Source organism: Hippopotamus amphibius, chromosome 13 (genome assembly GCF_030028045.1).
Source record: "Hippopotamus amphibius kiboko isolate mHipAmp2 chromosome 13, mHipAmp2.hap2, whole genome shotgun sequence".
Taxonomy (NCBI): Eukaryota; Metazoa; Chordata; class Mammalia; order Artiodactyla; family Hippopotamidae; genus Hippopotamus; species Hippopotamus amphibius.
The window spans coordinates 66707430-66734365 of NC_080198.1; the positions used below are offsets into that span (position 1 = coordinate 66707430).

General features: G+C 42.6%; 1 protein-coding gene across 1 annotated transcript in view; it reads left to right on the forward strand.

Moving 5' to 3' along the window:
- Window positions 1-15566: 15566 nt before the first annotated feature.
- Window positions 15567-26936, forward strand: part of ANXA5 (annexin A5) — a 30451-nt gene continuing 19081 nt past the window's right edge. The window contains exons 1-2 of the mRNA XM_057705715.1: window positions 15567-15715; window positions 15901-15948. Of these exons, the coding sequence (XP_057561698.1) occupies window positions 15940-15948 (9 nt within the window). The 5' untranslated portion in view covers window positions 15567-15715; window positions 15901-15939. The remainder of the gene's footprint in view (window positions 15716-15900; window positions 15949-26936) is intronic.

Genomic DNA, 26936 nt, shown 5'->3' on the forward strand with positions numbered 1-26936 from the left:
TACTGTGCTGTACAGTAAGACCTCATTGTTTATCCATTCTATATATAATAGTTTGCATCTACTAATTCCAAACCTCTAACCCATCCCCTCCCTTGGCAACTACAAATCTGTTCTCTGTCTGTGAGTCTGTTTCTGTTTCGTGGATAAGTTCATCTGTATCATATTTTGGATTCCACATAAAAGTGGTATATGGTATTTATCTTTCTCCAACTTACATCACTTAGTATGCTAATCTCTAGGTCCACTCACGTTGCTGCAAATGGCATTATTTCATTTGTTTTTTTACAGCTGAGTAGTATTCCATTGTATATATGTACCACATCTTCTTTAACCATTCATCTGCCTATGTACATTTAGTTTGCTTCCATGTCTTGCCTATTGTAAATAGTGCTGCTATGAACATAGAGGTGCATGTATCTTTTCAAATTATAGTTTTGTGTGGATATATGCCCAGGAGTAGGATTTCTGGATCATATGGCAACCCTATTTTTAGTTTTTTGAGGAACCTCCATACTGTTTTCCACAGTGGCTGCACCAATTTTATTAATTAATTTTTATTGGAGTATAGTTGCTTTACAATGTTGTGTTACTTTCTACTGTACAGCAAAGTGGATCAACTATGCATATACATATATCCCCTCTTTTTTTTTTTGGATTTCCTTCCCATTTAGGTCACCACAGAGCATTGAGTAGAGTTCTATTTCTATCTTTCTCTTTACGGTTTTTAGTACATGTTTCTGTGTCCTGGAATGCCTGGTAAATTTTGATCCATTTTGATCCAGACATTGTATTTTAAAAATTATAGAGCTTTAGGGTAAAATCTTCCTCCAGAGAGGCTTTACCTCTTCTACTAGGGAGCTGATCACTTTAATCCATTCAGAGGTGGAACCAACTGCAGGCTGCATTACAGGGTTTTATTTTTAGACTTTATTTTTTAGAGCAGTTTTAAGTTCACAGAAAAATTGAGCAGAAAGTACTAAGTTCCCATTTGCCTCTTGCCCCTACCCTAGGATAGCCTCCTCCGTTATCAACATCGCTCACCAGAATGGTACATTTAAAAAAAATTATTTTATTGAAGTACAGTTGACTTACAATGCTGTGTTAATTCCTACTGTACAGCAAAGCAATTCAGTTATACATACACACATATGTATATCTTTTTTTCCATGTTTTTTCACTGTGATTTATCACAGGATATTGAATAGAGTTCCCTGTGCTATGCAGTTGTACCTTGTTGTTATCTATTCTATACATAATAGTTTGCATCTGCTAATCCCAAACTCCCAATCCATCCCTCCTCCACTCCTCTCCCCCTTGGCAACCACAAGTCTGTTCTGTATGTCTGTGAGTCTGTTTTGTTGAAAAGTTCATTTGTGCCATATTTTAGATTCCACATATAAGTGGTATGATATGGTATTCGTCTTTCTCTTTCTGACTTACTTCACTTAGTTTGATAATCTCTAGGTTCATCCATGTTGCTGCAAATGGCATTATTTCACTCTTTTTTATGGCTGAGTAGTATTCCATTATATATATATACCACATCTTTTTTATCTCAGAATTGTACTTTTTTTTTTTTTTTTTTTAACCAAGGGTGATACTACATTGACACATCATTATCACTCAAAGTCCAGAGTTTACATTAGGGTTCACTCTTGGTGTTGTACATTCTATGAGCTTTGACAAATGTATAACAACATGTATCCATCATTATAGTATCATACTATAATACTATCAGAGTAGTTTCACTGCCCTAGAAAATCCCTCATGTTCCACTTGTTCATCCCTCCCTGCCTCTAACTATGAGGACAATAGAAAGATCAGTAGTTGATCTTTCTATTGTCTTCATAGTTTTGCCTTTTCCAGAATGACATATAGTGCATTCTAGTTTTTGTGAGATTGCTTTACATACGTGATCTGTCCCTGTTCCTAGAGAGCAGCCCTCTGCTATAGACTGAATGTTTATGTCCCACCCAAATTCATATGTTGAAACCCTAACCCCCTAATATGACAGCATTAGGAGGTGCAGTCTCAAGAGGTGATTTGGTCATGATGGTAGAGCCCTCATGAATGTGACTAGTGTCCTTATAAAAGAGACCCTGCGGAGTTCCCTCATCCCTTCTGACAAGTGAGGACACAGCAAAAAGATGGTTATCTATGAACCAGGAAGTTGGCCTTGGCCAGACACTGAATCTGCCATTGTCTTGATCTTGGACTTTCCAGCCTCCAGAACTGTGAGAAATAAATGTTTGTTGTTTAAGTCATACAACCCGATCCAACTAAAACACCCTCCTGTGGTTCTACCTGAGGACCTGGGGTGCTCACTGTGGCCTTGTCCTCCAGGTGAGCCTTTTGAGTTTGCAGAATCTCCACTCTATTTATAGAGACTTTCTGTTTAGTTTCTTGACATCCTAATCCATGTAGTATCAGAACTTGGGAAAACAAATCAAGTGTCAGACTCGATTTTCCAGCCACCCTTCTCACTGGCATCCCAGCCTGACAAGATTCCGATTTTTCTCTCTAGCTCCCCAAACTGCCAAGAATTCTGGTGACTTCTCTGTCCCTTGGTGACCTCCTGCCCAAAACTCTGGCCTGGATTCTTGGCTTCTTGCCAGGTACTCAGAACTGGCAAGTGCCCCAAAGGAAAAATCAATTGCAGAATGCCAGCACTGCTGTCCAAGTTTCATCCTTCTCCAGAATCTTTTTGCTCAAACAGTTCTTCAATGCCTTCAAACAGGTACTATTTTGTGGTTTTTATCTAGCTTTCGTAGTCATTCTCAGTGAGAGCATTGGCCTTCATCTCAGCTGAAAGCAAAAGTCCTGACATACATTCCTGACAAATGCTCTGTAATTTCTCATTTATTCTATTAAGATTAACAAATAATAGAAACAGTTTAGCCAAGTAATCTACCTACATGCTTGATTCTGATGATTTGTCTTTCACAAGGATAAATCTGTACTTTAATTTAACATGTTGCTATATTAACATATTTGATCATCTGTTGTGTAAATACTCATGAATTTTTTCATGAATTTAAAAATGAATATCTGATGGTCCAGAACCACCATATTTGTGTACCACACATGAATTTCCACTGACCAATAGAAATATTGGGGAAATACAACTTTTTTAAACTGAAATATAGTTGATTTACAATTTTGTGTTAGTTTCTTTTTTTTCTTTTTTTAATTAATTAATTAATTAATTAATTTATTTATTATTTTATTGTCTGTGTTGGGTCTTTTTTTTTTTTTGCTGTGCGCGGGCTTTCTTTTTAGTTGCGGTGAGTGGGGGCTACTCTTCGTTGCCTTGCGCGGGCTCCTTGTTGCCATGGCGTCTCTTGCTGCGGAGCACAGGCTCTAGGTGCGTGGGCTTCAGTAGTTGCAGCACATGGGCTCAATAGCTGTGGCTCACAGGCTCTAAAGCACAGGCTCAATAGCTGTGGTGCACGGGCTGAGTTGCTCCGTGGCATGTGGGATCTTCCTGGAGCAGGGATCGAACCCGTGTCCCCTGCATTGGCAGGCAGATTCTCAACCACTGCGCCACCTAGGAAGCCCCTTTGTGTTAGTTTCTGATGTACAGATAATTTTATTTATTTTTTCATAACTCAAGTTACTTTCAATCTTGAGCTTCCATTTTACTTGTTTGGCAGAAACTTAATCGCAGTCAATTTGGGGATTTCCCTAGGATTGTGTTTAAATAATGAGAGACTTATATGGAGTCAAAGCATCAGGGATGGGAGGGATCTCACTGTCATCTGTCCACAATGTATCTACCCACACGGGCATCATCAGTTCATGATGTATTCACTGACATGGCACCATGCTGTCTCCCCATTCAGTGGTCCATTTTGGCATTTCTTGACCTTCATTCTCATCTACAGGGCCCCTTTAGATCCACTGGCTTTCTCTGTTTACCTTGTTTTCATCCATGAATGCAAAGGAAAGTTTCCAGCATTCCTGAAATGAAATGATTCCAACTGTCTACACACACTATCTGTTTTTTTTTCTACAGGGCTTTGATACCTCCCTGGAGCTGAGCTCTGACTCTCTTTTGGATCAATCTTCCAGTTTTAGAGGAGAGACAGAGGTATGCATCACAATGTTTTGCCCCAATATTTTGTTTATGCCACAAGCCCTTTGAATTTTCCTAAAGACCGAAACATCTGAAACTCAAAATCCAGGCAGAATTTGCTTTCTTTTGTCCCACGCATTCCCTGAAGGCATGATAACAGATTAGCTGAAAAGGGGAAAATGAAATGCTGGAGAGAGAAACAAAGTAAAACATTGGTTAAAAAATTAAATCAAAAAAATAACCATGCTATGCATGTATTCATTCCATAAATCCTTTCTTTCTTCCTTGGCTGTGTTGGGTCTTCGTTGCTGCACACGGGCTTTCTCTAGCTGCGGAGAGCAGGGCTACTCTTTATTGCAGTGCTCAGGTTTCTCATTTTGGTGGCTTCTCTTGTTGTGGACCACGGGCTCTAGGCGCGCGGGCTTCAGTGGTTGTGTCTCTTGTGCTTTAGAGCGCAGGCTCAGTAGTTGTGGTGCATGGGCTTAGTTACTCTGCGGCACGTGGGATCTTCCTGGACAAGAGATCGAACCCGTGTTCCCTGCATTGGCAGGCAGATTCCTAACCACTGGGCCACCTAGGAAGTCCCACCCTTACTTTCTTATTGAGCACCTTGTCTATGCCAGGCAATATGCTAGACACCAGAGTATCCTGATAAATGAGACTCAATCCTCAGCTCAGCTACCACCATACTGAACAGGGAACACAGACAAGAAAAAGCCAATTTCAAGACTTCTGGTTAAAATATGGCAGAGTAAACACATGTTTATTCACCCTCCCTCCCAAAATTATAGAAAAGTAACAGGAAAAGGTCTTTGTTTCTTTTTTTAAACATGAACCTTGGCAGAAGATTCAGTACTTGTAAGTAGAGGATATGACAGCAATGGAATGCTGGAAACTAGAAAGCAGATGGACTAGTGGCAAAGCTGACTTCATAATTGAAACCAAAGCTGGCAGTAAGGAAAGCTAAGAAGAAGTCTGATTTGAACTGCAGAACCTCAGAAATATTTATACGTATTAGAATAGGGGTGCAGGTGGTGCTGACATTGGGAGGATTTGTTGCAGGTCTGTGAAAGAAATGAATTGGCAGCCAAACTTTCTTGGTGAGAGTGTGGTTAAGAGCTGTCTAAAAGCAAAAGCAAAGAAACAAACAAGAAACAATGAAAAACCTAGTCAGATCACCTTACAGGGGTGTGTACCAGTCTATTCCAGGAGTTGTTTTTTTTTAAATTAATTGATTTATTAATTGCCTGCCTAGGGTCTTCATTGCTGTGGGCGGGCTTTCTCTAGCTGTGGTGAGCAGGGGCTACACTTTGCTGCAGTGCACAGGCTTCTCATTGCCGTGCTTCTCTTGTTGTGGAGCTCGGGCTCTTGGTGTGCGATAGTTGCAGCATGCAGGCTCTAGAGCGCAGGCTCAGTAGTTGTGGCGCAGGGGCTTAGTTGCTCCGTGGCCTGTAGGATCTTCCCAGACCAGGGATTGAACCCAAGACTGCATTGGCAGGCAGATTCTTAACCACTGTGCCACCAGGGAAGTCCCAATTCCAGGAGGTCTTTAAAAATTACTTTAAATATGAGCAGACAGCAGAGTTTTAAATTTTAATGTAGTCAAATGCATTAGTTTTCCTCTTGTGATTTGTTATTCGTGGTCTTAATTTCTTGGTTAATGTAATGTCAAAACAAAGTAGGGTGGAGTGGGCCAGGAGTGGTGAAGTTGTGCTTCCCTAAGAAAATCAGGGGCATTTGTGGTATGTGTGTTGGGGGGACATAGTGGAGACCCTATAAAACCCAGTTCTGTGAGTCTGGATCTCATCCCCAGGAGGAGGTGAGGATAAAGAGTGCTGAGCATCAGGGCCAGGGAAGGACCCGGGAGACCTAGTGAGGAATCTGGTGTCGGTATTTAATTGGTAGAAGCTCAAATTCTTTACAAAGTGGTTTTCCTCCAACATGATGCCTTTCTATCTTTTCTGCCTTCCCCACTACAGAGGGGAGTGGGGAGCCGTGGTTCCTAACTGCTTTCTTGTGTAGCTCAAGGGCCCCTGGCCTTCTCCAGTGTCCGCTAAGCGCGTCCAACACTCCCTTCCTGCACCATCCGCCGATCCCACTTGTCTCTTAGGCAGCCCCAGTTCGCAACTGTGAAGGCCTTGTCAATATGTTTTTTCCTTCTTAGCCTCCTTTCTAGCCAAATCCCTCCTGCTCTGTCCCTGTGCGATTCCTGCACGCTGAGACGCTGAGTTACACGCGGAGCCCTCTAATTCCTGCCCACTGCCCACACTCCTTTACTTTGTTCTGTCTGCCGGCCTTTCTGCTGCGTGGAGGGTCCCCTTCCTGCACAGAGTGTGTTTGCTAAACAGAGCAGTGCCCGAAGCGAGGAGAGTTGAATGTTGATTTTCCTACCCAAGCCAGCTTGAGAGACAGGGCAGGGCTTGTGCTAAGAATCCGTGGGTATTTATCATGGCTCAGGGGCTGGGGTTTACCTTTCTCAAAGGTAATTTTTGGAAAATATTTGGAAATATTTACTTTGTTTCACTTGTGTGATGCGAAAGTATTTGGTGTCCTGAATTCCCTGTTTATGCCTTCTAGAAGAGAGGTTATCCATCCAAAGGGGAAACAGGATTTGGTTTTGGTGTTATGCACTATTTTTTTTTATGTTGTCTTTTTAGACTGAGGTAAAATTTACATATAGTAAAATGAGTATAAGTAAATGGTGATTTTTGATAAATAGCTACACCCATGTAGTTATAATCCAAATCAAGACAGAGAACCTTTCCATCCTTTCCAGGAAATTCTTGTGTCCCTCTTTTAGTTAACTTCGCTCCTGCAAAAAAACTCTTGATTTCTATTACCTTAGCTTAGTTTTCATGTTCCTGAACTTCATATAAATGGGATCAGGTAGAATCTATCCTTCTTGTGTCTTGCTTCTTTTTCTTTAGTTCAACGTGTTTTTGAGATTATTCCCTGTTGTTGTGTTCTTTTTTACTGCTGAATACCATCCCATTATATGAATAAATCACAGTTTATTTATCTGTTCTCATTGTGACGGACATCTCAGTTGTTCCTACACCCTAACGTACACTAACTGTGTAGAAAGGTTTAAAACTTTTCTTTATAGTGGAGAGTGTTCTTTATATAATCAAAATTACACCCCTTACTGAGAACAAACTAGTAGTTACCTGTGAGGAGAGGAAGAGCGGAGGGGATTAAGAACTTATAAAATAAGCTACAAGGATGTACTGTACAATGTGGGGAGTATAGCCAGTATTTTGTAATAACTATAAATGGAATATAACCTTTAAAAATTGTGAATCACTATATCGTATACCTATAATTTATATAATACTGTATAGCACCTACACAAATTTAAAAAAATGACATCTCTAGCTGATTATCTAAAATACTGGAATTAGATTCTCTGTATTCTATAGACTCTGATTATTGGAAAAATAGAAGCTTGAATGTCAAGATCCTTGTGGCCCTACTTCCCAGGTTCCTGAGTCAGCTGGCTTCTGGGAATTCCCTGGTGGTCCAGGGGTTAGGACTCTGTGCTCTCACTGCTGAGGGCCAGGGTTCAATCCCTGGTCGGGGAACTATGATCCTTGGAGCCCAGTGGAGCGGCCAAAGAAAAAAGAAAAAAAAATGTCTTGATGTTTTGTGAACTCTCATCCAGAGTCTTTAAGGCCATATTAAATAATAGTAGAATTTTGAGCGGTTACTTTGCATATCACTATATGAACATTGAGTAGTTAATCCACTAAACACGTAATTAATATTACTGTGTTTCAAAAGGAAACTGGAGAAATAAAGGACAGTTCCTGGGTATTGTTAAAAGACCCCTTGAGGCTTGAGTCAGGGGGACTGAGCACCGCACACTTCAGACTTGGGTCTGGAATGTCATTCATGTTGACCCCTGCAGGTGAACTGTTTGACCTGGTTTTCAATTGCTGTGTCACAGATTACTCCAAAACAAACTTGGTGATTCAAAACAGCAAACACTTTTCATTTCATCATTTCTGTGGGTCAAGAATTCAGGAGCAGCTCAGCTGGGTGAATGTGGCTCAGGGTCTTTCATGAGGTTGCCGTCACGGTGTTGGGACACAGGGCCGAAGAGGAGCCTGAAGAGAAAAAACTGAGAAGAAGATGCTTAGCAATGGGCCTTGCAGGAGGAATAGGAGCTCACCAACTGAACCAAGAGAACTTAGGGGAGGGTGTTTGAGGTAGGCAGAGGAGAGAAATGCAAAAGAGAGAATTTTATGTGGTTCATTAGCAAGAAAGTAGAGAATGCGAGTAACGTTGGAGGAAAAATTCAGGAAGGCTGTTACACGTCTTGCTAAAGAATTCTGAATATTTCCCACAAGCAATTCGGATCTGCAAAAAAAATCTGTTGATTTTAAGCATGGAGTAACACAATCAGATTTGCTTTTAGAAGACAAATTAGAGAGAGGGGAAATTATGAGGCCAGTAGAAAATGATCGCAAAGCAAGTGGGTAGAAGGGAGCCAGGACAAGACAAGGAGGGGTGTTATTAGAATCCACCACCTTAGATGTGGTGGGAGGGGCTGGTGAGGGAGATGAAGGATCCAGAAGTGTTGCCAGGATATCGCAGGAGTGACTGGTTAACAGTGATGTCTTTAACTAGGATAGGGAATGTGGAAGAAGATGGTCTTGAAGGAAGAATGAGGAGTTTGGTCTGGGCACGTTGGTTTAGAGTTACCTGTGGCCCATTCTGGCTGAGACATGAGAAGCAGGCAGGTAGCTATGCGAGCCTAGAGCTCAGGAGAGAGGTCAGAGCTGAAGATGAGGAGTTGGAAGTGTCCTTTGCTGTGGCTGGGCCTGCTGCAGGCTGAGTGACACAGTAACAGATGAACACAGAGCTGTGGCTTGGCAAGGAACCCCTTATATACGTTAGTGGTTCTCAACTGGAGAAAATTTGGCCTGCAGGGGACTTTTGGCAATGTTGGGAGACATTTTTATTTGTCACGGCAGGGGAGGGGGTACTAGACAGGGGGTAGAGGCTGGAGAGGTTATTCCCAGAAAACTGGGTTCTCCTTTCGGTGGGTGTTGAGCCAAAAGACACAACAAAGCCAAAAAGCAGGAGAAGGAAGGATTTCTTATTACTTGCAGCAGGTAAGGAGAACATCGGGGATCTTTCCCAAAGCAGCATCTCTCAGGAGAGCAAAACGGGGGACGTTTTAAGCCAAGGGTACATGCGTGTTAACGCACGAGCAGAGAAGAATTCGGTAGAGAATGGGGGCCGAGGTCAACAGAGTCCAAGCTTTAGTTGATTGGAGTCAGGTAAGGTCAGCATCATCGTTCCATCCTTCCCCTGGGTGGGGGCTGTATCGCCTGCAGAGCTCAAAGATGTGTATTAGATTGTTATGTGTATCCCTGGAGGAGGACCTAGGATTCTGTTTCATGCTGAACTATGATTCCTTGTAGCCATGTTTTTGCCCTAAGAAGAAAGCTGATTTCTGAGAGAGGAAAATGAGACAGAGAGAGCTAAGAGTGTGTGATCAGTCATATTTGCCTTTTATTGGCATTTCTGTTTTTTGTTTTTCTTTTTTAACTTCTATGAAATTAATGTGGGAAGGAAGGATCCTGCTTCCATAAAGTTGAAGCTGGCACTCACTTTCTAAGACCCTAAAGTATGACTGATGACACCCTCTTAGCTCTGTCTTTTTACCTAAAATAGCTTGAGTTGGGTTTCTGTCACTTGACACTGAGAGTCCTGACAAACAGTTTTGTTAATTTAGCCTGAGAAGAAGCTAGTGAAAGGAAACGATTTAAATACAGGTGAGAAAAAGATCATTTTCCTGGAGGATGAACTTAAATCTTGGGTAGGAAGAGGGTCCTCTCACCCTCTGAGCGAGAAAGAATGGGCATGGGTGAAGATGAGTTTGTAGGTGTAGGGTGAGAATTCAGGGCAAATAGGCTTGTTGAGTAGGAATTATTGTCATCTGCTGGGAGAAAGGATGAGGCCTAGAAGCTTAAGGAGAGCAGTGAAGATGAAAATAAATATAACGAGGGATAGAAAAAGAGCTGAGCAGGGACATATGAAAGAGTCACTAAGAAGTGTCAAGGGCCCAACTGAGACTGACTCCACATCTGCTTCGCGGCCAACCTATGGTATGATTTTGTGGTGTCCGACTGTGCGCGGCAGCCTGCGCACAGGGCCAGGTGATGGTGGGGTAGCGGTCAGCTGGACGTGTGAAGAGAGTAGACTGGAGGAAGGTGCAAGATGGTTGGGAAATGACTTACTCTATAGGCCATAGGTAAGCTAGAGAAGAAACCAAGTACGAGAAAGGATGGGTGGTAGACCGAGTGGAAAGAGAGCCTAGAGGTGGGTGAAGTCAGAGAGTACTAGCAGATGTGGTTGGAATGGTAAGAGAACTTGGAGGACAGGAGGGAGCCACAGGGGGTGGGAATTAGTTAAGAGTTTAGAGGAGGAGTGGTCTAGAGAGTGGCGGTGTTCAGGGTGTGAGAGAGTGACTCCTCGTTCCCATCGCATTCAAATAATAAGATTGCACAAAGGAGAAAAAAATTAACCCTACTTCCACCTGTCATGTACCTTATCCCTGTTAGGCTGACTTCTGGGAAGGACACCCCTCCCCCACCTCCCACTGCACACACACACCCACCCCTCAAAGTCTTGCCTTGTTTAAGCCTATTTCCTACTCTTACCTCCTACCCTAAAGTTAACAGAATTCTGCTGTGTCATCTTATTTAATCTGTGAGACCAAGCACTATAATTAGACAGATGCTATCTTTTTTTTTTTTTTTTAAATCACTGTATTCTTAGTGCCTATGACAGGGTATGGCACAACAAAGTTGTTGAATGAATGAAGATAAATTTCAGATGAAGGAACCAATGCTGGGAGGACCATAAACTGGCCCCATCAAGAAGTGGGAGTGGGCCGGGGGTAGGGGGCCAGTGCTGAGAAGCTGGCTGTTTATTGGTAAAGCCTGCTGCAGTGGAGCAGTGGGTTCATAGGGACTTAATGCGGGTTTTTGAGTGGAACGGGTGGGGACTGAATCATAAGCATGGAAGAGAGGAGGGTGGGGTTTAGTGGTGAGAGTTTTTGGAAGGAAAAAGAGGGATGAGAAATTGAAACCAGTCTTCCTGTTATTTTTAGGCATTAAACAAGTGAGCTCATCTAATCCTAACCACCACCCCAAATTAGGAAAAATCAAATCACTGTCCAAGGTCACACACTACTGAGATCACAAAACAGAACTTTACCCACCCAGGGATGAGTCCTCTCCAGAATTCAGAATCCCGGTCTGAGACTACATCTATTCCACTGGCAAAATTCTCTCTTCTGAGGTTTCCTTTTAACTTTTCTTCATATCTACCTTATCATTCTGAATATCAACGGTTTGCAGTTAATAACCCTCACCACAGTGGATGCACTCAGCCATTCACTCATCCATTCAAAATATTCACTGAGCTGCTGCTGAGTAGGTACTAAGTGCTGCTAAGAGCACTGTGCTAGGTATTGGGGATTCAGCAATGAACAAGGGAGACAGGGTGCTTGTGTTTTTATAAAATAGGCTGAGTATTTCTGTGTTTCTTTTTACTAATTGCTCTGGAGATCTTAATCAAGGTTAAAAATTCTGCCTGAAAGATTCCTACAAGAACATTTTTTACCTAATTCTTTATCTACATTCCAGTCTCCTGATAGGGAAGTGGACTCACATTTTATTGGATAAACACAAATATTGTTCTGAATAAGAACAGTGGAAGGACTTCTAAAGCTACAAATCTCCGGAGGAGTCTCTGCTTTTCATTTCTGGTGAGCACGTGGATCTCAATACGGGGAGATTAAAGAGTCTCCTAATAATTTCACACTGTTGGCTCAGGACGAGTTTCCGAAAGTAAATCCGGACCTATTTCGCCAAAGGACATTACAACCACTTTGAAATCTAAAGGGCAATGTTGGGGAGCTACTAGAATGCTGGCTACGTTCCAGTATCACTTCTAGGAGGTAGGGGCAATGGTGAGAATGATGGGGCAGAATCTGCAGAGGAATGCAGCCTCACCTCCCCTTCTCACCCTGGGAGGTTCCGGGATGGACAAGAGGAGGCCAGGTAGGTGGCTTAAATTAAATTCCAAATGGTGCTTCTGGCGTCTTTGGCCCTGAGGGCTGGGGACCGTGGGGGCCTGCATATGGAGAGGAGTGTAGAGGGTGGGAGCCTTGTTTAGCTGTACTTGAGAGGGGCCACTGATGGGAGACTCAGTAGAGGAGGGATAGGAGGGAACCAGGAAGCACCAGCTTGGCCCTGGAGAGGTGGGGCCTGCCAGGCTGAGGGACTGGCTGATGATAGGACAGGTCCTGCTGCACTGGAGCAATGGGACCATGAGAGATTAATTTGTTTCAAGTGTGAGAGTGGGGGCTGAATCATCAGGTGAGGAGCTGAGAATGGTAGGGAGGGTTTTTCAAAGGAGGGAGAACGGTGGAGGAATGAAACCAATCCTTTTATAATTGTTAGGCCTTTTTACAAATTAGCTCATTTAATCCTTAATTTCTTGCAACTCACTTTCTTGTCTTCTTTCCTTCTTTAAGTAATCATAAATTGTAACAACTATATTTATTAAATGAAATTAATTTAAAAAGACTAGTTGAAGATTTTATATTCTAAAAAAAACAAGACTAACTTTTCTGGAATTAGGGAAAGTTGTCTTATACTTACTTATACAAAGCCTATTACTCATTTTTTTCCTCTTATGGATGAGTATAACTAAGGGAAACAGTAGGTCAATGAATATATGATGACAATATGAGATTTGAGAAGTAGAAATTACAACACAAAGAAGCTAGACTTGTCTTAAATACCTTGGCTAGTTCCTGAATGATCCAAATAATTGAGGTAAAGAGGGAAATCAGGAAAATCTTGAGTTTACAAATGAATTGAGGTTCACAAATGTGTTTGTTAATTAGTTACCTGACATTTGGTATATTTCCCAATGAAAACAAAATTTTAGGTATGGCTGCAACCTGATGATCTCATCAGAAAAGAGCTGAAATCCATTATTCGTACAGAAGCACAGTACGGCAAACAAACCAAAATTATTATGAAATATTTAAAATTAATGCAACATAAAGGCAACAAGTTGAGTAAGAAGACTTTAATTTTAAATTCAAGAAAGAGAAAGTTTAATTAGGAGGTTGAAAGAATTAACTGAAGAATCTGGTGGTGAGTCTGAGGATGACTTTTTGGATACTTATCAGGGACTTTTGGGATAGACGACAGACACTGTTTTTAAGAGATAATAAAGATTTCCTGAGTGCCCATCATTTATAACACCCAGGAGTTAAGAAACATCACTCATTCAAAATCCATCAATTAAATATACCATTCAAAGCAGAGTCTTTAGGTGGCAGTTTTTACGCACTTCGCACTGTAGCAATTTTAGAAATTCAGTTCACACACACACAAAACCACTTTCCTACTTTCGGTTTTGCTGTTCACTTAGCCAGATCACCCTTTCTCCTCTTCATTTGCCTGACAAAATATCCTCCCTTGATGTCAATTCAAATGACACATCAATCAATCCTTTAAATCTCTTGACAAAATATTAGCTGTCCCTCTTCTGAAACCAATTGCATTTTGATTGCATTTTATGCATCTTGTTTATGATTTACAGTTTGTCTGCCGTTGTAGTATTTGTATTCATGCTCTACTATAATATTAAGGGGTAGGCACTTGTGTAGGCCTTCTCCACAGATGCTCAGTAAATTGTTGTCTAACACAATTAAATTGTATCGATTCAGGTTTCCTGTCAAGTCTCTCAGAAACCCCTTCAGAACACCTTTGCGGAACAGTGTTCCCCTCAGCCCAATTCCCCAGCTACATTTTATTTTTTTTTATAGAAAAACTCATACTGGACAAAATAGGTATGTTTTTATTGTCTGTCCCCTCCACCAGAATGTATGACGAGAACAGGGACTTTCATTTACTGCACTATCCTATCCCCAGTGCCTAGAACTGTACCTGGTGCAGAGTAGGAGCTGAATAAATCCATGTAACTGGAAGTGAAAGAAAGACCAACTGGGGTATGTATATCAAAACACTGAGTCTAATAATTCATTGGTTCTCTCACTATTTAGCTGCAGGGCACAGCAAGTCGTTAACCTGTGATGGGCATCATTTTCCTATAAAATCAGCAACACTGTTAAACACAGGATCGCTGAGGGCTGGTGTCATTCCTGAGCGTAGAAACTGAGAAGGACAATGAAGAAAAGGACTTCAAGTTAAGTGGGTGTGTGAGGGGAAAAGAATGCTCCCGGTCACACTGAAGGAGCTGCTGTTGGTGAAGGTCAGAGAGAAAACGAAAAGCGTAAGTGAGGAGAAAAAGATGCAGAGGAAACGGCTGCCTTCGGACTCCTGCGCCTGTCAGCAGTGCTCTGGGAGGGGTGCTCAGAGCAGGGAGCCTGAGACCACACAGAAATGCTGGGCTGCTTCAGAAGAGGCTTCCAGGGAAGAGGAAAAGCAAGCTGAAAGAGGTCTGTGTGTATGTGTGTGTGTCCACATACTTTCGCAATTTTGCCTCCCTTTCCAGCAAACAACTACTCTGCTGTGACTTTGTCAGTATGTGGCTCATATGTGAAAGCAAATGAGAAGTTCTATCTATACCAAGAACCACATTAGTTCTACATTTAATTTATGACAAAACGGATTCTTTATTCCCCAAAGCAGACTAGATTATCTCTTTTCTTGAATCTCCACGGCACGTTGCCCTTCTCATCCTAGAATATCTTCCCGTGTCTAGGGTTGCAGGCTGCTGTTCTCCTGCCTCCCTGCGCCGGCCGTGTGCCTCCCCTCCCCCACGCCAGCAAGTCTGAGAAGGGCGCTTTCTGTGTTTCCGTTCTCCTCGCTAGCCTAGTACAATATCCCGCAGTGTCTGTGTCTCCGTCTGTCTCTCTCACTTACTCTTACATTTTACCTTACACACATAATAGGGAATGACTCAGACTTAAGTTACTTGAAAATCCTAGGCTGGTTCTGAAAATAGGAACCGACCGCAGGCGGAGGTTTTGAAATTTCCCAAGTAAGCCACCAACGAGCTCTATACATTTAAGAGAAGGCCATCTAGGAAGCAACCACTGACACTTTTTTTTAAAAACAAACTTAAAAATAAACTTGGGAATTCTAGACCGTGGTCAAAGACGCTCGTCCCTGACCGCAGAGACTGTCTGGTCTTCCAAAGAGACGCCCGTGCACCGCTAAGTCCGAGCACCGGGGGAGGTCCGCGTTCCTGCGGCCACGCAGGGCAGGGAGGCCCCAGCGACCCCAAAACCTAGAGTCCTGGACCGCTCTCCACGCCGTCCCGCGGCGCGAAAGCCAGGCTGTCCCCCGGGGCTTTCCGAGAGCTGCGCCCCCTCCGGGTTCCAAGGCAGACGCGGCGGGGCCCCACCCAAGGCTGCGAGGACTCAGCCCTGCCGCACCCCACGCAGGCGCGCTGACTCCCGGGCAGAGGCGGGTCGGGGGCGTGCAGGGATGGGCCTGCCCGGCGGGGCGGGGCCGGTGCTGTTTCCGTTGCCTGCAGCCGGCAGAAAGCAGCCGCCGGGAGCGTCCCCCGCCCGCGTCCCTGCCGGTTCTCCGCGCCGCCGCCCCGCGCCCCGCCGCTCTCCCGGAGCTTCGGACCTGGGTGAGTGAGCGCTCGCCTAGCCCGCCGAGGGCAGCCGGGGCGCCGGGCTGGCGCGCACGCTTGGCGGAGAGCCGTCCCGGGAGCTGCGGCGAGGGCGGGTCTGCGGCGGGGCGCGGGGGGCTGTCCGGGCGCCGCGGCGGGGCGGTCTGGCTCGCTGAACCGGCCGTGTCTCTGTTCTCTTGCAGTCCTGCATCACCCACCTTCTCCTGAGCTGCGCGGTCGCCATGGCACAGGTAAGGCCGTGCGCCCCTGCGAAGCGCTCGGGTTTACCAGCTTTGTAAACTATTCAGGAGTCCCAGAAGGTGTTGGGAAGCCAGAAAAGTTTAGGAGTGAGACGGAATCTGCCTTCGGGAAATCTCTGAACGCCTTTCTTGTTTTCCCTTTTGCTCCCTTTCTTGGGGGAGCGTCCACCGGAACCTGCTCCCACCCGGCGCTGCAGTCGCCGGTGACGTGGCCGGATTTTTGCGCGCTCCCTTTTGTGAGTGAATGTGTAAAAGGGAGCCCGCCTGAAAATCCAAAGAGTGGTTGAAATTAGAGCTAGAGCAAGTACAGCTCATTGTGGTCGTGTGAGGCGAACGCATTTCTTTTTTTTCTTTTCTTGGCTCTATTTTTTTTCCGCCAAGTTTCCTGTATTTTAATACTATGGGTGGGCGTTGGCTTTTTCCAGGAGAGTAGTAGTGGAGCCTTTTCCAGTTGCTCAACCCAGTGTTACTAAAAGGAACTGTTCGTCGTTGGCACTGATTTTTTCCCCCCATGCAAAGAGATAAAACCGGAGAGCTACTTATCCTACGTAACGAACTCGCGGAACGAGTTCTGAATTGAATCTGCCTTGGGACTGTTTCAGAACTTGATTACCTAATATCGGCTCTCTTTGCTGTTCTTAACATTTATCAAAAATGTAGGGAAGAGAAAATCGTTTCTATAGCACTCTTTAAAAATTGACCATGTTATACAATCTTTTGTGAGTGAAACATCGGTGCTTAAGACAGCTCCACCCCGAAACTCATTTTGCACATCTCATCGATCCAACTGGCTTGCAGAGGCCAGAAACTTTTTTAAACCAGTGTTTTAACTGCTCAAACAATGCCCTCTCTCGTGTATAGTTCACTCTTAAAAAAAAATCAGATTGATTTATCAAAATTGAATAAGGCGCCGTGGTCTTTTCCAAGAGAAAATGGGAAGATTAAGAGGAGTTGGTAATTTTATTAAATTTATACAGTACTTCCATTCTTACTTCCTCTTTTGCACTTTAGAAGTATTACAATAAACCAATCCTCGTATTACTTCAAGTGGAAACTTTGGTTTAGATTCTTCACCAAATAAAGGATACTTTTATGTGGAATTAACTTTCCTTTGCTGAGAATTATTTTTCATATCTTGATATACTGGTGTGCTGATGTAAATGATGATTTCGCAAGCATCAAAGAATAATTCTCTTTATCCTAGCTCATTTGGCTGTTTCTGTCTCTGTTTACCCAGTGATTTCTTAAGTTTTTCAGTCAATTCCTTTTAACCATATAGACTGCCCAAAATAGCATAAATGAACACATTTTCCCAGATGTGGATGTTAATAATTTCAAAGAATGAAAATAGTGTAAAAGCCCTTATGTATACAAAACCTGGGAGAATGGTGGCTTGTATTATAGAATTTTGTACATGACCTCTATTACAGTATAACCAGAACTGTTTTCTATCCAAGTCACAGTTTTTAGTTATCATAAAAGTTACATGTAATATTAAGATAAACTGTTGAATTTTACACTAGCTTTGTTATTAGTTATCCTTGGAAACCATGCAAGTAAGGCATTTTGTTAAAATATTTAATATTAAGATGGAGTTTTGTTGGCTCTATACTTATATTTGATGGTGTGCAGAATGCCCACGTTATGGAATTGTACTTTTACTGTCTAAAATTTCCTTTGGACCCCAATATAATTGTGGGAAAGCTGAAGTACTATAGTGTTAGGTTTCAAACAGTTTCCATGGCAGTACCTTTTGTTGACGTGTGGTTTGGGAACCAGAGACTTCCACTCTGTGGCCATCTGTAGAGTAATGGAATCATGCCTGAGTCTTAGAGGTGCACATTCCAGCAATTTAAAACGTACTGTTAAATATTAATGTCTCTTATTTAATGAAAAATGAAAATGTAGCCTCCCACAGCAGTAATTCTTCATGTTTATGAACTGAATCTTCCATACCAGTGGTTTTCTCTTTTTACTTAACATTGGGACCACCCTGCAAACAACAGCCTGAAGATATCCAGAAATCAGTTATTGCATATGTAGATCACGGGCATGACCGTCCTACTAAGAACTTGACAAGAAAGCATTGCTTGATCTTTGACAGATATATTGGAGTTTCTTTTTTCATGTAAATGAATATTATTAGGGATTTTTATACTCATGTATATTTATATTAATATATTTGTTGTATGAGTAAATTATAAATTATATTATAATGAATGTACTTCATATCAGTGCTGCTTTTTTAGTTAAATTTTACCCTAATGATGTCGTTGTAGGGGGACAAAGCTGTGACACATATTGGGAATGACATAAAAAGTGACTTATCATGTTAGGTAAATACATTCAGAGTTGGAGGCATTTGTGGGATAACCACTACCTGAGCTCTGCCCTTCTTTTTCTGGTCCTAATCCTCGTCCAGTAGTATTGAAATATATGGGATTCAACCAGTTAACTGTTATTTGGAGAGAAATAGTCTAACCTGAGGCTTCCCAGTTTTTCTTAAAGAGAGCACACTGGTTCACTATATCTTCTCCATGACATACAAGAGTAAATTACAAATGTATTTGCATGTAAACAATTCCTGGACAGTATTTACTTTTTTATATGCTTGAAACTGTTCATTTGAATGGTTTTATATTTATCTGGCTTGAAACCACAGCATCCATGTTGTTTCAGAATAAAGTGCTAAATGAGTAATAAACTATTATGATGATTGGATCAGTAACGTAGTCTACTATGTTAAATTTGGGTACAAAGCTAGTTGAAGATATTTTCTAAGGAGTAGCCAAAAAGCTGTTAAAATTGCCTGAATTATCTATATATAGTAAATATCTTTGAATCCTTTCATCTTTTTCCTCTCAACAATCAACTTCTGGTTATACAAGTGTGAGTTTTTCATTAGGTTTTAGGGTCATTTCTTTAATCTGACTTACCATCTTTGGGGCTGGATTTCTTAAATAGGGTTCTGACCTATTTCTCTCCTATGGCTTTACTTGATTACACAGGATTTTTTTTTTTTTTTTATCTCAGTATTTAGCTAGAGCCAAATTATTCCATAGCTATTCTAATTTATTTAAGTAGTTGAAAGTACATGGTGTCCTTCTGTGTTCTTTGGTTTGGAGAAATCAAGAGTTCGCTGTATTTCACAGACAAATGATCCATTTAAAACATTTCAGTTCCATTTAAGGCTTTTATGTCTAGTTTTCTTTAGGATAATGAAACTTTAAAAAGTTAGATTTTGGGCGGTCTGAACTTAGTTTTATTTATACTGTTGTTGACAAAGAGTTAGTATATTCAGGTATCAGGAACGTCGTGCAGCAAAAGCAGGCTGCGTAATTTTTGACTGGAAACTTCATGAACATCATAGTTATCAGTCTGATACATCTTTAAACTGTACAAGATTTGACTAAAAGGTTTTTTGGTTGGCTTGCAATCATTGCACTATGATGATTTACAAAGGCCCTGTGCCGAGCAAGCAGGATCCATGTAAGTAAGGAAATTTGAGATGAAGTTCATTCCCGAGGAGTTGACTGGATATGGAGTGCATCTCTTCATGCCATTCACTTTAAAGTCAAATCTCTCTGTAGTGATTCCCTTGGGGGTTCTTAGATCAGGTGACCTGTTTACCTGTGGTCTGTGCTGCTTTGGGTTAGTCTCTCTCTCGGTTCCTGATTCCTTTGACTCGGGTCTTCATTTTGGATGCTGAGAAAGAACTAGATCCCAAACTGCTTGGCTGCTTTGCAAGTCGCTAAGCAATTCGTTGGTGTTCAGTAAAGCTTAATTCTCTTATCTTGGACACAGGTGGCAAGTTAGGGGTCCAGTTCTGAAATAAATTTTATTCATATAACTCGTATACTATTCTAAAACTTCACAAGTATATCAGTTGATATATTTTTTTTTTTTCCAAAATTAGTGCTCCTAAGACCTTTGCCTTGTGTTTTAGGGACCCATCTTTCTGTTTGTGGGTTTGTATAATATGTAAATCTACGAGTATTAAGCAACTGATTAATTGAAAGGAATGCATATTCCGGTTGGCATCAATTTCTTTGGACTCCAGTTCCTAACTGTTCTACTTTGCCTTTCATGCATACATTCATGAATGTTTGAAGCTTTTAATTTCCTACTATGTGCCAGGTATTATTAGACATGGGAAATGAGCTAAGGGAAATGAGACAAAGGGAAATGGAGCTAAGATTTACTGATATAACAGGTGCGTTGCCAAGTCCTTTGTATGCATTATTCCGTGCTCATAATACAATTTTGGAAATAAGTATTACTATTTCACTTTCACAGAAGAGGAAGTTGAGGTTACTTAGCCAACAAAAGGAGGAAAGGCATGATATGTAGAGGCAACAAGGGCAAAAGTACATGCTCAGGGATGTAAAGGAGTTTGGCACGGCCAGGAGCTGCAGGACATCTGGTATTGCGAGAGTGAAGCTACCGTCAGGTGGGGAGATGGAGCCCTGCCTTGGAAAGGCAGACGGGAGCCAAAGCCTAAAGGACCTGAGCCATTTTGTAGGTAATGGAGAGCTATCACAGAGTCATAAGTTGGGGTGTGCCATGGTCAGATTTGTATTTGACAAAGATCGCGCCAGGGCCAATGCGATGTTGTGCTTTTGGGAGCTATAGAGGTGGGATGGCGGTGTGGGCGTTGAGGAGGGGAGAGGGAAGTGGGGTATTGGAAGACTACTTGGGAATCTGTTGCTGTAATCGCAGTGAAATCTTAAAGGCTGAAACTAGGCAGTAGCTGGGACTTTGGATAGGAGAGGACTGTAGGAGACAGCGGGCAAATTGGATGCACCAGTGAGTGGGAGTTGGTTGTGAAGGGCCAGGTTAAGGTCAAGGTGAGTGGCTTGCTTGATGGAGTGGTTGATTGTGTTTTTCTTTGAGAAAGGAATGTAAGTTTGAGGTGGGAGAAAAGCAAAGTTAGTAGGTTTATTGAGTTTGAGTTCTTTATAAAATATTTAGGTGGTGCTATCTAGTACACAGTAGGGTGTATATAATCTTTAAATTGTCTTTCACCTCTATAGGTCATCCATTTGTTCATGTATTTATCTCTTTCTACAAGTCAAGATTTGAATCTAACTTATTTCCTACCTTTGTCTACGACCAGCCATGTTCATTAGATTTCTGTCTTGTTTAGATGCAAAAGGAAGTAAAGTTGTGAATCCATGCACATTCTGATATGAGAAATCTATAAACTTGATTGTTTTCTTAAGTAGCTATGTGCGTGAATTGGTGAGTGAAATAGCTTTTCATGTGCTATGCATAAAATGGCCAATTGAGCAACTAGGTAAAATAGCCCCTTCATTGGAGGTTAATGCTTTTGCCCACATGACTGATTCAAAGGTATCAGCATTATTCATGGACAGTTAAACTTTCCATATTATTAGTGTTTGCCGAGGGAAGGCATTCTTATACTAACAGGGAGGTATAGCCATAGGAGCATTAAAGATACACAACAGAAATCTAAATTATATTGACCAAACTTTTATTAAGTTATTAAAAACTTTCTACCACTGTGCAGATAATGTAAACTACTTTATAGTGATGCTTTTTTCCCTTACACCTGACTTTGAGAGGTTGAAGGTAGTTGGATAATTAGACAAAGTGGAAAGAAGCAAAAATAGGAGCAGGAAAGGGAAAGGAAGTTATGTGAAACTTAGCAAAAGTTATACACCAGTTTGAATTTGAGGCTTCGAACTATAATTTTCACCTCTTTTGATGGGACTGAGCAACGGTGAAGATCAGGGCTTGAGATCTTATTTCTGACCCCTCATGGTATGTGTTTGTACTCCTCAGTCCTCTTGGAGGTTCTAGTTTTTTCTGATAGTTAATTTACGTTGCTTCTCAAATTATAATCGTGTTGCCCTGACTTTTTCCTCTTTTCTTGCTCATCTCATTTCTTTCCTAGTACAGTGATTTTCATTTTTTTCTTTCTTTGCTGATTGGTGGGACCCATTATCACAGGACATATTAATGGGCCTGTTCTGTACTATGCCCGTCAGATAAGACCTGAACTGTTCTGCCTGGAGAGGGAAGGCAGACCTTGGGCTCTCCCCTCCCCCCTGCTTTGGGGTGGGAAAAGCTTTTTGTAAATCTGAGCCTCAGAAGAACTGTAGGTAAAAACCATTGTACAGCTGCTCAGCTATAATGGTTTGCTTAATGATTTCTGGCTCTTAATTAATACTGTGTGGATTGGTGGGTAGCCGTTTAGGTATTGATTTCGTGATCATGGTATCTCCCCTGCCAGATTTCATTGAACTGGATGACAAATCTTTTAAAGAGGGTTTGATTCTTCTCTTAAAATGTTCCAGACCAGCTTAATGTCTTCTCATCTTTAAATCTGAAGTGTTATTTCTGTATTATTTTCCTGTGCCTTTAAATTCTGTGTCTAGAAAAGCAACCCTTCACTTGTGTTTTAGTTTAATTTTTTTCATTTTATTTTGGCATACCTAGTCTTTGAAGGTAAAGAACTTTTTCATTTAGAGCAAACAAACAAAAAAACCCAACAAAATCATAGGGCTAGGAGAATGGATGATTTTGAAGTTGAGAGTTAACAGAGTGAATTCCGTGTTTTAGCTACGTACTGTCTGAGTGTAGATAACAGTAATTCCCTCGGTAGGGCATTGGTGGTAGAGGGTCAGAGTAACTGAGGATGAGATGAGGATGGGCGAAGGGAACATCAGCTACTTACAGCTGGAATTCATCTGGGGAGGGTGTGTGTGTTGAAGTTGAGGTTAGCGGCAAAGATAGGAAGAAGGGGAAGCCCTCTGTGAGTCACGCAGAGTCCCATTTGCCCAGTGTCAAGGGTTTTGTGTGGGTGGGGATGGAGCTTGGACAGGATGTCCAAACAAGGGTTCTGTCTGTGACTCATTGTCCTGTGATTCACATCTGGTCCCTTACGACCACTGCGTGGCTTTGCTAGCTTTCATGATGATTGATCAAATGGAATGTAGCAAGAGTATTTCTCCCGGTTTCTAGAAAGTTCTCTCAAAAATACAACCAACAGTTATCTCTTCTTCACAGTAGCTGAGACTCGAGGGTACCTCTCTTCTTTCCATTGTTGACCTCATTTCCTTCAGGCTCAGGGGTCAGATGTCTCTTCTTTCTAAGGCAAATTCCTTCAGTTTCCTCTGTGCTTAACCTCTTCCCTGTTTTTAACTTCTCTGTCTACTAGCAACTTCTTCAGAGCCTATAAACTGTAAAGTAAAGCCTAAAAGCTATAAAGCATTTTTGAAGTTTTTTTTTGTGTGTTTGTAAAATGTGAGTTCACAGAGATGCTCAGCCTCTCAGTTCACTCTTGTGTCCTCCAGCCGGGCTTTTACCCCCACCAAAGACCTCCTAGTTCCCGAATCCAGTGGACCCTCTTCCATCTTCCCTCTTACTTATTGCCCTGTGGTTTGGGCACTGCCTTTTCTTCCTTTCCTTGGAACATTTTTCTGCTTTGGATTCCATTCCATCACCTTTGGATTTTCTTTTTGGCTTTGGGAGGCTGTGTAGCAACATAGTTAAGAGCCCACAGTCCCATGGCCTGTGTTCAGGTCCCAGCTCTGCGACTTCCTTGCTTGCTGGTCACTTGGGTGCTTTGCCAAACCTTTCTAAGCCAGTGTGTTTCTTCATCTGTAAAATGGGGCTTCGCTGAGATGACCCACGTGAGGCTCTGAGCTCATTGCCGCCCTCAGCTGCTAGTAGCTGCCATTCTGATCGTAGGTGACCTTCCCTTCTCTCTCCTTCGGCTCTTCTTTCCGTTCCATTCATGTTGCCTTTCGCGAAGCCTCCTCACACGGCTCCAGTTACCATCTCTGTGCCCCAGTAACTGACAAGCCTGCTTCCCTTACAGTATGTGGAGCAATGCAAAACCAGCCATCCTGTTCCCTCTCCAAAAAATGAATCATCCTAAATGGTTTCCTTCTGCCTTGGCCCCGTTCCTGGCTGCTTTTTCCTCTCCATTTCCACTGCTCCTGACTTAGGTCTTTTTCAATCTTCTTATGTTTAGGAGTTTTTAAAACAGTCTTTGTGTCTCCACACATGCACAGTTCTGTCCTGTTGTCTCCACTGCTGCCTTAGTGATACATCTGTGCAGAGCCAACATTGTTCTTCCCTGCTTGCTTAAATGCCAGCAGGGTAAAGACTGCTCTTCTCAGTCTGGCTTCCAGCCGCCTTGTCCTCGCCCCCCACTGTGACCTTTCCCGTGTTTGTTTTTCTATCCAGTCTTACTGCTTGTTCCATTCTGTTGAAATACTTAACCGTTTGTCCAAAGCACCACACTGTTTTCTTCTCCCATGTTTTTATGCATACTGAAATACCTGCCTGCCCTTCTCTACTTTCCTGAACCAGGCTGGCAAAGTTACAGACAACTTTCAAGACCTTTGGGGGAAGTTTTTCTGATTTGTTTTCCTTCTACTCTACCTGTCTCAGCCCCTCCGTTACGTGCTCATATTATCCTGCTGAAACCTCCGTGTGTGTATATACTCTACTGCACTTGATTATTTACATGCCTGTCATTTTCTCTTGACTTAAGAGATCTTGACTTTTTCCTAGTAATTAGTACAATACTTGGCACGTAGAAGGCATTCAGAAAATGGTTGTTGGCTGAATAAATAAGCAGACTGGCGAACTAAGTCATCCAAGTTCTCACATTGAGAGAGCCCATGGTATTTATCCATTTTTATGATGATACTGGTAGGGTCTTCCTCATCGATTTGAAGTGGTCTCACTAAACAGAGAGAAACTGTTCTCTGACCTGAGAGAAATAGCTTTCCTAACCCATACCAGTTTTGAAGGGCCGTCTCCTCGTATCTTACCAGTTTCTCTCCCAACCTATTGCTCCTTTTAATTATATTGAACCATTTGAAGCTGCCAGTATTCAACCATTCGCTTTCACATGGCTCAAACTATAGAACAAATGGCAGGGAGTTTATTGGCCTTTATGCATGTGTGCCTTTTAGATAGGGTGGAAATGAAGACTAGCCTGGCTGTGGGTGGATTTCTTTTTTCTTTTTAAAAAAAAATTAATTAATTAATTTATTGGCTGTGTTGGGTCTTCGTTGCTGCACACTGGCTTTCTCTAGTTGTGACAAGCTGGGGGAGGGGGGCTACTCTTCATTTTGGTGCGTGGGCTCCTCATTGTGGTGGCTTCTCTTGTTGCAGAGCACGGGCTCTAGGCACATGGGCTTCAGTAGTTGCAGCATACAGGCGCAATAGTTGTGGCTCATGGGCTCTAGAGTGCAGGCTCAGTAGTTGTGGCGCACGGGCTTAGTTGCTCCACGGCATGTGGGATCTTCCCAGAGCAGGGCTTGAACCCAGGTCCCCTGCATTGGCAGCAGATTCTTAACCACTGCGCCACCTAGGAAGTCCCTGTGGGTGGATTTCTGTGGGTTCTGAACCCACTTCCAATGTGGGGGGTCGTTTCCACACAGCAACGAGCAGTTCTCCTGCACCAGCTGGGTGTCCTGCAGTTCAGCTCAGTTCTGACGCTGTCTACCTGGAGACAGCATCAGATCCCACAAGTTAAGGGCTTAGTTCCGCAAGACCACCCCCGTCCCTTCACCCCCATTTCAGATGCCAGTTGTAAGTCCAGTTTGCCACCTGTGATTCTGACTGACTGGCTGTAGATTGGAGTTTCCAGTGACCCCATCATTGGCTCACAGATTTCAGACATACATTTTACTTACCAGATCACTGGTTTATTATAAAAGGATACAACTCAGCAACAGCCAGATGGAAGGGATGCAGAGGGCAGGGTGTGTGGGAAGGGGCAAGGAGCTTCAGTGCCCTCTCTGAGTGAGCCACTGTCCCTACGACTCCACGTGTTCACCAGCCTGGAAGCTCTCCAAACCTTGTCCTTTTGGATTTTATGGAGGTTTCATTACATAGGCATGATTGACTAAATCATTGGCCATTGGTGTTTGAACTAGATCTCCAGCCCCTCTCTCCTCCTCCCTGAGGTGGGGGTTGGGATGTGGAACTGAAAGTTCCAACCCTCTAATCACATGGTTGGTTCCCCCGGCAACCAGCCCCGATCCTAGATGCTTTCCAAAAGTCACCTCATTAACCAACTCAGGTGTGATTGAATGGGGTTTGCTATGAATATCAAGCTCTTATTATGAAATTTATTATTCTTATCATTAAGGAATTCCAAGGGTTTTATGAGCTCTGCCCAGTCAATGGGGATGAAGACCAAATATATATGTTTCTTATTATAAATGACAGTATCGCATTTTCCCACTTGGTGGAGTGAAGAGCTCTGGCTTAGTTTCATGGCCTCCCCATGAGGTAAGTGAGGCTTTCCTCCCCCTCTTTTTCCTAGCTGGCCACAATCTTTAGTTTGGCTCTTGGGGGCGGGGTTTGGGGGTGGGGGTGAAAGCTGCTACCAGTCAGCATTCTGGGGCTGGAAGATCAAACTGGGAAACACCTCTTCTCTTGGATTGTATACTTTTGGCCACATAATTACAACACTAAGGTTTTCCTGTAGGTTCTCTCAAGGCTGGCTCTGTTCAGAGGAAAGAAGAGTCTTTCTTCCTTCCTTGAACAAGAGGAGACTACTGTTAAAGAAAAAATTATTCCCACACTTGTTAAATGGTAAGGAAGACTTTCAAGACTATTACAACAAAGGTCCTGACTTCTGCAGTAGAAGAGATTGATTGGGTTCAAGTCCAAATATAGCAAATGCAGCTGGGGACTTATAACCAATGCGCAGGATGAAGGGGGTCAGTGGATGGAAAGTTACTAAGAGGAGACATCAAGGGTAGAGGGATTCTTGCTGAACTGGCCTAATAGGACTCTTGCTAAAGGCGGACCACGGATTTATACATCAGAGATGGAGGATGAGGAACTTGAACAGATATTAAGGTTTGGGGGATTCTCTGTAAACTGACTTAGCAGGATTCTTGCTACAACTGGGCTTGGCAGGCTGGAGACCAGTCCTAGTCAAAAAGAGGGCTCTGAGGAGCCTTTCTGAAGTTGGGTCAAGG